This window comes from Notamacropus eugenii, chromosome 3 (assembly GCF_028372415.1).
Source record: "Notamacropus eugenii isolate mMacEug1 chromosome 3, mMacEug1.pri_v2, whole genome shotgun sequence".
NCBI lineage: Eukaryota > Metazoa > Chordata > Mammalia > Diprotodontia > Macropodidae > Notamacropus > Notamacropus eugenii.
In genome coordinates, this window is record NC_092874.1 from 87,623,582 (window position 1) to 87,636,521 (window position 12,940).

At 32.8% G+C, this 12,940-nt stretch overlaps 1 protein-coding gene across 3 annotated transcripts in view; it reads right to left on the minus strand.

The window, feature by feature from the left end:
- UBE3C (ubiquitin protein ligase E3C) overlaps nt 1–12,940 on the minus strand; it is a 176,909-nt gene that overhangs the window by 137,691 nt on the left and 26,278 nt on the right. For all 3 annotated transcript variants that reach the window (XM_072652095.1, XM_072652094.1, XM_072652093.1), the window contains exons 6-10: nt 10,057–10,214; nt 7,044–7,197; nt 6,191–6,411; nt 5,475–5,629; nt 2,783–2,970 (exon numbers count right to left, since the gene is read on the minus strand). In XM_072652095.1, coding sequence (XP_072508196.1) covers nt 2,783–2,970; nt 5,475–5,629; nt 6,191–6,411; nt 7,044–7,197; nt 10,057–10,214 — 876 coding nt within the window. The remainder of the gene's footprint in view (nt 1–2,782; nt 2,971–5,474; nt 5,630–6,190; nt 6,412–7,043; nt 7,198–10,056; nt 10,215–12,940) is intronic.

Here is a 12,940-nt window from a genome sequence, read left to right on the forward strand (position 1 = left end):
TTTTGGAAGGAGCACTCAGATTGTATTCAAGTCTCACCTTTGACAAAGATAGGCTTTGTCACCCTATGGCAGTCAGTCTTCTAGTGTCCTAAGCAACCTCTCTACAGTACCATGAGATGTTGAAGTGACATAGAAGCTGCGCACCTGTACTGGTAGGGAATACTCTGCACAGAGTTCCCAAGCCCAATAAAATCCAAAGTCCATGGCTCAATCCCCTATCCTGTACTTTCATTTCAGGTTTGTGATTTCATTCTTGCAGGGATCTCCTGGTATGATGCAAATGGAGTCTGACATCTATAGATTTTTAGTCTGAAGAGCTCTCTGAGCATCTTCAGAGGTTTAGTGACTTTCCCATTGTAACAGAGCCAATATATACATGTCAGAGAGAAAACCTGAACCCAAACTTTTCTGACTCTAAGAATCTTATCCTATAGCTCTCAATTGTTATGATCATAAACTGGTTTAACTGAGTACACTCAGTAAAAACTCTAAAGACAAAATTTCTGTAAAATCCTGGCATAATTAAAAGTATAATTGTCTTCTTTTCAAATAAGCTGTCCTTAAATAACTAACTTAATTTTCCTCCAACAGGTTATCTAATTAAAATGGTACTTGATAGTCATTTTGTATTTTTAAAATCATTGAAAAAAATTTTCTTCTTCAAAAATAAGTAACCACATATATTAATTTTCAAACTGCTAAACAAAGTGAGATTTTGAAGACTTTTTTTCTCATTGTAAAAGAGTATTCTGAATTGAAGACTCATTTAAGTATCCCTAACATCTGAAAAAAGAGGTACTATAAATAATACTTTCCTCAACCTATTATAAAAAAGCAACAGTACAAATAAACGGAAACAAATGAGCAGTTCTAAGTAACTAGAAACAGAACCAAATGAGAGTTTAAAGTTTTTAAAGTTCTATTTTTTAAAATGTCTCTTTGAAATGTATTATATAGACATTACATAAAAAAAGCTTATTGCAAGAACATAAAATGAGAAAAAGAGATCAATTATCATGACCAAGCAGGACCTACAGAATCAACAATATTCTATAAAGGCAACATATTTGTAGTTTATGTCTGCGTTCCCAACATCTTTCTATGTTGTGTATGTTTTAATTGAAGTTCTACTGAAAATTCTATTGCAAATCTAACAGCCAGCTAAAGTGAGTCTTACCAATGTACCATGAAAGACATTCAAACACTGAAAACCTAATATATTTGAACCATAAATAAAATTCCAAGAGTAGTTTCTCAGAGGAAATAGGCGCTGTACTCATAAAATTAAGGCTATATATAAGGTTTCTTTACTCATTATGTACCTTCTGGAAACAGTTCAACAGTAAACCTCAAGCCAGAGCAGTGATGCATTTAAATCCAGTAATTACCATACAAGGCAATGGACTCTGCAACAATAAAGGTAAGTGTCCCAGTTCAGCTGCAAGGATTCTCAATCTCACATCCTGCTCTAATACAATTAGCCTACAAAGAGCTAATTGCCTAATCAAGGGATCACAGTTTCACTGACATCTTACTTCCTCCGATAGCAATAAACACCAGTAAGCTAGATAGCACCTAATTAGTTTGCTGTATTACTGTTTACAAGGTAGTTTCAACTGATGATGCTTTCCATACATTCATTTCATCTCAATGCATGCTTTCCTAAAAGAAACATCTCATATTCTATGGTACAGTGAGACATTTTATATAAATAGAAAGGATTCATTATGGATATGCTATACCCTAATAATTATTAACTGCAATGGGCAATTTAATTCATTTGATGGAATCATAAAACATTTAATTGACAAAGGGATTTTATTAATTTCTGGTCTGCAAACTACACACCATTTCAGTCACACATGCACACATCATTTCTGAATAGTAAATTTTTTTCACTGTACTTAAATAGGAAATTATCAATTTTTCTTCAGCAACTGATATTGGACAGGAAAAAATATTATGTACATCATGGCTTTTTAGTCACAGGTCACAATAACTCAGGCACCAATTAAGAAGACAGTTCAGTCATGGGTTTATTTTGGAATCTTCAAATGTTGAACCATAACAAAGTGTAAGCTATATAGAAGCTTTGACAAATACAACAAATGTGAAAAAAATAAACTGTAGCTAGATAAATAAAACAGCGAATGAAACATGTATTTTTTTAATTTAGCTTATTACAAAGAGTTTTGAAAAAATGATGGGAAAGAGGTCCAGAAAGCATTTAAGAGCAAATTCAATTCAAGGTAAACTGAAAATTTATTGAAGTGTCTATCATGAACAAGCCAGTGAGTCTAAATTTAAAAAAAAAGTCCCTGTTCACCTCCTAATGATGTTTAGATTTAAAAGGGTAGCCAAACTGACAAAAAAAACATAGCTACAAAAAAAAGTCATGATAAGAAGACATCTCATAAGTTGACTCCCACAGTATAGGAATCAGCATCAATAAAATCTTGTATTTTTAAATGGAATTTAGTCAATATTTTCTATACAGCAAACACTAAACCCTTTTCTCCATTCTCATGAATGCCCAGAAATTAATAGAAGAAATCTGTTAGAAGATCACTGAATCTATTTCTACCCTCACAGCTTAGAGGAAGCAATCATATAAACAATACTCATTTGCTTCTGAAACAAATATTTTAGTAACCTATAAAATAATCAGACCATTAAATCTGATGTATGCACAATAAGCTTACAACAAATTACCATAAAGTTTCATTTTTGCTTTACCAGAATTACATCTACTCACTTAATGATAACATTGGATTATACTTACCTGACTCTTGGCACCATCATTCGGTGTTGCACCATTAGAGTGTGGCAGATAGACGCCATCATTGTGAATACGTCTTCACTGGCTGAATCCCTCCAGACCATATTTAGTAGGGTGTTTGTTTGTTGTTTTGTATCCAACTTTTTTAGACATTCCTCTGTTATATACTGCACTGATATTCTACCGTCTCCCTAAAAACGAACCAGAAAAAAACCATTAATGACGCTTTTTAGAAATTAATGTTTTTAGTTTACGTAAGTAGAATGTTATCTTTTAATCTTTTTCTCTAATAAATCATCATCACAGTATATCAGTGGAATATTTCTAATAATATGATAATTCTCACTTTGTAGATGGGAAGACACCTCCCCACAAATACAAGTTTCTTCCAATCTTTCCTATTTCCGCCCTAGACACCACCACTCCTCTAATCACCCAGGTTCACAACTTTGGAGTCATCCTTGACTCCTAACTCTAACTCACCCTGAATCTTCAATTAGTTGGGAACTCTTGTTATTTCTACCTCAAAATATTTCTCAAATACATCCTTTTATCTCTACTCACATAGCTACCATCCCAGTTCAAGGCCCATAGTCCACATTTCACTTGGTTTATTTCAAAAGTGTCCTATTTGGTCTCTTTGTCTCCAGTCTTAACCCACTCCAATCCATCTATCATATAGTTGCCAAAGTGTTTTCCCAAAGCCAACTCTGACAATGTTACTCCCTTATTCAAATTCTCAAGAATTCCTATCACTTTGACCAGCAAATACAAACTTTCCTATTCAACATTAAAAGCTTTAATAACCTGGCCTTGATCTGCTTTACCAACCATGGTATACATTATTGTCCCTTCCCAAACTCTGCAGCAGATCCAACTTCTTACCATTCTTTACACATGCCACTCCCTATGTCCTGTCCACATGCCTTTGTATTGGTGGTCCTCCATACTTGAAATACACCATTTCTTATTTTCACCTCTCAAAATTCCAAGTTTCTTTCAATACTCAGTCCAATTGGTACCTTCTACATGGAGTTTTTACTGATTCTTCCCAGTCATTAATGCTCTCTCAAAACTGCTTTGTATTTATTTGGTAAATATTTTACATGATGCTGTATACATGCATGCTGAATACATTCCTTGATGAAAACGGCTGTTTTCAATTTTATCTTTGTATCACCAGCACCTAACACAGTGACTGGCAAGTAGCAGACACTTCATAAATGCTACCTGAATGAAAGAGTCAATTTAATATTTTCTATTACTAGATCTACATTACATAGAAACACTATTCTCTAAGTAGATAAAGGGTTATGTCTAATACTCTAGTCATTATTTTATTTTAATAAAAATCCTTTTGTGTAAAGTCATATTGTAGCAAACCAAGCAGATGGGAAAATGAACAGAATATCCATTATGAACTCATTCAGAAATGATGTTCCAAACAATACATCATTATGTTACAAAGACTGAATTTTGTATATTGTATTTTCAAAATCCAAATGACAAATAGAAAACAAAAGGTTCAATTTATCTCTTAGGTAAGACAGTAATACTTGAAAAGGTTAGTTCTTTTGAGTAAAATCTGCCAATTATATATTTGATGATCTCTAATCATTGATGCTACTAAATATATAAAGACACAAAGTAAAGAGACTTCTGAATATGTTTTCAAGAAACAAACTGGACACTGGCTGATCTGCTAATTTTGCATTGTCACTAGCTAATTACTTGTGTGATGCTGGGCAAGTCCCTTAACTTCAGTGTGAGTGCTTTTTTTCCATTTTAGGCTTCAGATGATAGGGTTTTTTTGTGATATTTCTGTGCACACAGCAAGAAGAATTTTTAATCTTCTTTCTAGCTACACTCAGAATGAGTGGTCACTGTCAGTGTCCTCATCTTCAAACATGGAAAAGATCTATACAGCTGTATAATATTAAAACTGGAATTTCTTTATTCAGAAGGTGTTTTAATATTAAGAACTTACATAACTTCCTTCTAAAAAGAAATGTTATTTATATCCTAACAACTTTTGAAGATAAAGACACAATTCTGTCTTCTTTTGGTAAGACAGAAATTTAGGTGAGTTACATAAATATTATTATCATGACATTGTTATAACTATGGTTAGCAATTACTCTGGTCCCTTCCATCCATGAGCTAAGTAAAATTTCTCATTTATAATAATACAGGCACATAAATAAGTGCTAAAATGATGTTCTTATAATTAACCTCCCCAAAATGAAGATTTCTCAAAGTATAAATGTAATCCTTACAGGACTACACTTACATAGATCTGTGATTTCACTGATCTGGCAGTTCCTTTCAATGACCCAGACAGCAAATGATGTAAAAGTGCCTACCCACTATATGCCTCTCATCTATATCCCTTCTTTAACACAGTTGAGTTGTCCCAACGTACTGAAGGCCTTCCTTGATTTTTCCTGATCTCAGGAGGGTATTACTGGAAAAATCTAGCTATTTACCTATCATCCCTCATCTGTACTATGTGACCAGCCTATATTTTCTTTCTGTCACAGATTTCCTTAATGATATTTTTACTCCTGTCTTCTTCCAAGTTCCTAAATAAATGGCTCAGTCTATTCCTTCCCATCAGTGCCCTCCAGGTCTATTTTTAGGACTACATGTTTACTTCACAAGCTTTAGCTTTTCTAGGCAACCCCATAATGCTTACAGGTTTGGTCATCATGCTATCAATCTCTTCATCCTCATCTTCAGAGTCACTGGTAGCATCTTGACAGTTTGCACCAACAGTTGAAACAGGCAACTGAGAAAGAAAGGTCTGGAGTACTCTTAAATACACAAGTAGTCCTTCCTCAGAGAGAGTCCCTTTGTAAAACAACCATTTAAAATAATATCATTGAAATTACAAAATAAGATGATTTTTTTCTTATACTCAAGAATTTCTGGCCAGAACTAAACAGCCCTAAGTGCTTAAACATTTATGTATGCTGAGTATTGATATTTAAAATAGTAATAATTACTGTGAAAAAATATCAAGAAATGTCAAAATTGGGGCCAAGAGAATTAAATTCAAAGATTTAGTATATAAGGGGTCAAAAAAAGTTCCAGAACCACATCAGAGTATATTCATATTAGAAAATACTTTGTTTTGATTTTTTATGGTCCTAAAAAATAAAACATTTGCTAAACCAGATGCACATACAAGATTACAAAGTTTTCACTAGCCAACATTCTAAATTAAAATAATCCATTAGAACATCACCTTCTTTAAGGGTCACCTTAAACGGTCACCCTTTACAAAGTGATATCCTCCACTACACACCCAAACCCTCTCTATTTCCTTAACCCTTATAGGCGGTCAATAGATTAAGGCTAGACTTCCTAATCTTCAGCTATGTGTTAAAATATATACTATTTTCTTCATACCCAAATACGTTTCGCCAATAGTTAAAACGAAGTAGAAAAGCCATGGTGCTCTCTCACTTTTTTTTGAACATTTACTCTCTGTTAACAACAGTGCATTCAGAAAAAGTTCATACGGAAAAATGATTTGTACATCTGTTAATGCTGGAATGACGAAATGAAAAATTTGATCTGTGAAAGGTGCTGCCAGAAACTCCTCTGTGAAGGCTGCAAAAATCTGTTGTCTGAAAAAGAAAAAATATTATTTGAAACAAAAACTAAACATCAATTTTCCATAAATTCCCTAAACAAAATTACATCTCAAAATATTTCTATAATTTCTGTATTTCTGTAAAATGTAATCCATTAATCCTAACTCAACCCAAATTGATCCACCTAATATTTCAAATTAGTTCAGTATAAAATGAACTATATTTTATCTTTTCACTATTAAACTGAATACTAGGTATATTTTTTCATGTTTCTACAGGAACTATTAAGTGTCAGAAAACAGAATTTTTAAGATTTACAAGGGTTTCCCTCACAACAGTCCTTTGAGGTTGGTAGTAAAATATTGTTTTCATTTTATACTTCAATTTTATAACTTAGGAAACTTAGCTTCCAAGAGTTTAAGTAACTGACATATTGTTATACAGATAAGCATCATAGTAAAAAACAAACCAAAAAAAAATGTCCCTACATGAAAGAACTGTTCTTAGAATGATAAAATCCTAAAATTTTAGACCTGTAAGAGATTAAAGAGATTTAAAAACAAAAATTCAAGAAACAAGTACAGAATGATACACTTGCCTTAAAGTTATACATTTAGTGTGGATGCTATAAAATCACAAAACTCAAGCACATATCCAGTTTTTACCTTGCGCCTTCTGGACAGGAGCTATAAGTAAAGTGCAATGGTTTCAGAATGTTCTCCAGTAGAATTTTTGCTATAGGAACTCGAGATACATCAGAATATTCTATACTTGATGGAAGTTTATTATTAATTAACAAATAAAGGGACCTGTAATATCCTGAAAAAAACAAAATTACATAATTAAATACCTAAAACTTAAAAACTGAGTTGCAAAAAACTCTCAATAATTAAGCTCTTTCCGTAAGTCTATACATAGTCCATTTTAAGGTAGGTGAAAGTTTTTAGTCACTAGCATGTATTTAAAGTTAAAAAAGGTATTTATAAAACCTATATCACCTGTTTTAAACTTCCGTTTTGATAGGATTGCTATGTACATATTCTATACCTCTGTATATATAATACATATGCTGTAACAAGCATCAGTCCTCCAAGAGCCACTTAATCAGATTAAATAATCTCTAAGTGATATACAGAATAAGTACAGCTCTAATTTCCTGAATGAGGTGTGGCTCGTAAAAGCATCTCCCGCCTTTAGTTTGTCTCTTTATACTTTCACACAAACTAGAAATCTATCATCACAATTTCACCAAGAAGTCTGATACTGTCTCCACGTAGGTGAAAAACATAGTGTACAAATAAAGTAACAAGCATCATTAAGAATAAAAAGGGTCTTGGAATTTTTAAGTGCACTAAAAATGTAAGTGATTATATCCGCTATCCTTCCAGTTGTTGGTTGCTTCTGTTGAATTCTGTTTCTGTGTATGCTGAGATTTTTTAAAGGAAAGTACTAACGGTCTATTTGATGAGGTGTGACCAAAAAATACTTCATAATTACATAAATGATTCTCAGACACTCCGAAGAGGCATCTAGTTCAACCTCCTTTTTTTTTTCACAGAGAAAGCAACTAAAGTCAAGAAAAGTTAAGTAATTTGGCCTAAGTCACCTAAATAGTGAATGACAGAGGTAAGATTTTAACCTGTGTTCTCCCTTAAAGATTTTAACATAACATCAGATAAATAAATGAACTACCCAAAATTATTTTAGATCAAAATGCCTCTAGTGTCTATACTGAAGACAGAATACTAAGCTAAGTAAAACTGTTTTGATGTTGGGTATTTTGATTTCTCATATAATATTAAATATCTATATACAAACAGAAATCTAAAAATACAATGAGATTTGACTATAAAAACATTTTGACATGCCATTATATTTATTAATTTTAAACCAGAAAAAAGTTTAAAAAATTGTTTCACAAAGAATATGTCAAAATAACTGCTGAATTTTTAAGTAACATGGAAAGAACATGTCTTAAATCTATGCTTCAAAAGAATCACATTTCTAATAATATTTACATAACCAAAAGCATATTATGAACATCAAAGACACAAACTGAAGCTGCGATTTATAACGAGCTTTGTTGGGAGTTATAACATTATCTACCTAGAAAATATACAAACCATACAATGCTACAGTGTTAAGCACTAATATTTTCAGACAGCAATTTATTTAAAGGCTAATGGAAGAAAAGTTCTACTACAAAAGACTTAGGAGGCAGTTTTAATTGAATGATATAAAATGAGATAACATGACAAAATGCAAAGGGGGGGTCAGGAGTGCTGAGTTTGAATCAGATGCTGGTTGTACATGACAAATGGCAAGTGGCTTAATCTCTCATGAACTTGGTTTCTTCCCTCATAAGTAACAGTTGTTCTACCTACCTCACTGAAATGAAGACAAAGCATGATTCTCATATCTGGTACTATTCATTCTTAAATTCAAACATAAATCTAAACATACAGTGGAAAATGTGTACTAAAATCACATCCACATCAACTAATGCTGTTAAAAAAGTGTAGTGGGGAGAAGAAAAAAAAGATGAATGTACTAGATTTGGTTTAGCTTCCTCCTGTCTAAGAAAATCAAAAGTTTCTTGCAAGTATTTTCCAATCATCTCAGTGCTTTTTACAAGTTTTCCCAACTCATTATATATTAAGGAGAACTCTTTCAAAGTCCTTTGATTCTCCAGCTAATTAACTTAATGCCATTATTTTGAACCCTGAAAAATCAACAAAAATAATTTGCACACTCAAAAAGTATTTTAGGAGAAACCATACTAAAAATAGTCATGCATAAATACATAATATCCTATTCCTGACACATTTTTGTTAACTGAAAAATTATTGTGCCACCCTTTCAATGATTTCTTTGATAAGGTCCAGTTTTTAACAAGATACTACTAATCTTGTTAAATTAAGGACTATAATCTCCTATAATGACACACACACACAGACTAGTACACTACAGTATGAATACGTAGTATGTATTTTAAACATTTTTAAACTTTTATAATTAAATGTATACAGTATTTAATAGTATGTGTAAATATATGTATTTGACTACACATATAAATGTGTGTGTATATATCTCTTGCCTGTGATACCTACAGTGACACTACTGAAGTGATAATTCACATCTCTACTGCTGGACGATTTTCAAAGGATTATACACTTTTGAGAAAACTGATGCTTAAAAAGGTTAAATGCCTTGTCCCAATTATGTGACTGACAAATGGCAGTAGCATCAAGACTTGCACCTAGGTGTGGTTTCTAACACACCAGGCTGCCTCTCTGAAATTAATTCCCTTAAATCACAAACAGAAATCAGTGTCATCTTTTGATAGTTACAGTATGTCTTGAATCCTTTCAGTCAAAAGTTGAAAGCATAAACAGAATCTGGAGTAGCAAACATGGCCTCATTTCTAAGATAATAAAAAAAGAAGCCTGGAACCTTCCTATCCCTACAACACAGTGAGGATCAAAATTTTATATCTTATATAGTACTCTCTCCAACAAAGTATCTTCAATAATTCTTTTACAAGATAACATTTCTAAAGCAGCCAGTGTTCAAATATAAATGATTCAAATCTATCTTAAATGTAGTTACATAATATGGCCTACATTTATTTATACATAACAAAATTACTACAGTACTCCTATTCCACCTATTACTGACCTTTTTGAATCATGTAGTGCAAAATTTGTTCAATTAATGATGCCACATAGCTGGCATCTTGCAAAACAGGTAAATATGTATTCTCAGATGAAAATACCTCAAGCATTCTCATAGGAAGTGCAACATTCAAACTGTCATCATTACAGTTCTGTAGTAACCTGTAAAGGAAATGCAATTAACACATTTACCAAACATCAGAATCTCCATCATTTCTAATAAAAGATTTATAAAATTTGAATATTTTCATTTTAGTCCAAAACCCAGATTCTTTTCAAAAAGGAGATGTGTTAACTTTCACCCTGGCCCAATATGCTGCTTTTTCCCTCCCTCCAAAATCTAGCTTTTTATAAAAGCTAAATATAACCTGAAGCTACAGAGCTAAAATGTGGGAAGATCAAGAAGAGAATCAAAAAATAAAAGGAAAGCAAAAACAGCAGCAACATTAAAAATCAAAAACTGCTTCATCTGAAAAAAAGTCTAAAAAAAAATCTTTCACCATAGTTTCCCAATATATTGTATTTTTTCCTGTAGAATTCTGTTTTTTCTTTCAAAGTTTTTATTATAGGGGTGCAGTCTACATTTACAAGAACACAGGACCTAGAATTAGAAGACAATTTAAAGATCAACACCCATAGTTCATAAATTAGGAAAATGAAGTTCAGGAAGGTTAGATAGTTTCTCCAAGATCAAAAAAGTTAGTAAAAGTGGCAGAGCTAGTATTTAAAACCAGGTCTTCTGACTCGAAATTCTATTGAGTGGCGATAGGAGCAGGAACCTCAGCAGCAGCAGCAATAGCAAGGGGAGCCTGAGTAAGCAGAGGCAGGACTCAGAACAAAAGCTTGGATGAGCAGCGTGCACACTGATGGCTCTGTGGGCTGAGCAGGCAGCCTCACAGCCACCCCGTCCAGGCAGGCAGCAGCAGAGAAACCACAATGCGACAAAGGTGGGCTTTTTTTTTTTTATCATTCCTCTGGTTGCTCAGTGTGGAAGGCAAGGATCCAGATGAAGTAGTACCATTTGGTTGGAAGAGTCTCATCTTAGTAAATGTGTTTTGGACTGGCATTTATAAATCCTAGTCTGTTCCTTGGAGAAGCATTCCTGTACAAATAATTTGCATTTCAACAGGATGATACATGCTACTGTGGAATAATGTCCCTTAAAGAAAACTTGATCTTAAACTAGTCTGCTACAAATGATCTATCCAGATGCTTGCTTCCAAAGTATTGAAAAAAAATTAATATCCCAAGAAAGGTATTATCAATGGCTCACCCCTATTTTCTAATTGTGGTCCTACCTACATTACTCATGACTTTCACAAGAACCTCATGGCCCATCTAACTCCTAACTTGGGCACGGGCTATACAAATCTTCTGAATATTTTCATTATTATGCTTCCAGAAACTTACTGGAGTTGCTTATCAGTGCTAAGGCTAGAACCCATCTGCCACAATACTACCTAAATGATAAACTTACAGTCATCACTGACCACATCAAAACTGTTGATCAAGTTGGATCTTTGTGACATGGCAAGGAAACTTAAAAATTACAGAGAAACCAATAAATGTATTCAGAAATATGTCAATATTGAGCATTTTGAAAACACTTTCGCCCTGCAAATGCATGTTTGTGCATAAATTTTAAGGAGCTTCTATTACAAAGGAAAAGACAAGATACATAAATCAGAACCTATAAGACAAATACAGAATAAAGTGTGGGTAACCTTGGAGGGAATACCACTAGCAGCAAGGTCAGACAAAACAGACAAAAAATTCAGAAAACAATTAAGTGTTAAAGTTGGGAGTGGAATATTAGATGGAATTATTGTATAATATTTTCAATGTGACTTTTAACTATGTTATTACCAAATTTTTTTGATGGGCTATGGTTCTGCTCTAACAATAATTCAGAAAATGTATGGAATTTAAGAACCTACTCTGATTATAATCTATAAATGAAAGAAAAATGTCTCCTTATTTGACATTTCACCACAGTGCTTAATGTAGGGCTGTGTATACCTGAAAATTTTTATTGAATTCATTACTTCAGAATAAAAAGTGAGAGGAAAAGGACCAATTTATAGTCAATATAATTTCAGCATTACAATGAAGCAATGCTGTGATCTCAGAAAGTCTGAAAAACAGTTATCTTCAAGGACACATTACTTCCAGCAACTATAAATAGCATTTGTTTTGAAATTCCTTGAAAAGCTGTAACAGAAGGCAAGGGAAAGTAATAACAAGTGTATATAGTTGATCTCAATAAATGTTTAAATTTGAACTATTCACCTTATGGTTCCACATCAACTTCTGCCTCCACACTTTGTTTACCTGAGGAACTGTAATAGGTTGACATAACTGGCCTCTCTAGAAAGACCAATTAGTCCCAAAGATATATGTGTCACATGAGGGCTACATAGACTTGTTTCTAAGAGCAGGCCTAATGAAATACTTGGTTTGCATCTTTCAGGAAATGGATTTTGACTCTCTAAAATACAATTTCCTGAGAAACTACATCACCGATGTTCAATATTTGAATTTTGCAAAAAATCTAGCATTTAAAAAAAGCACACACTGAAATGATTTTTAAATGGTTATTAAATATTGTATTTCTCTCTCAGGAACATGCATATTCAGAACTATGCATAAAAATCAAATACACTTCAATTCATTGCTAAATTAAATTTAAAAGACAGGAAAGTTAACAAGTTTTTATGGTTCACATATATATATATATATTGACAGGAAAAAAAACGAACTATCTTAAAACCACAATCGAATGAAACCCCATCAGTGACTTTAAACAAATTCTAATCAGAAGTACCACAGAGGAGATTCCTTTAATAACAATGAACCAATTTCTATGGAAATGCATCACTTCCTTGGAT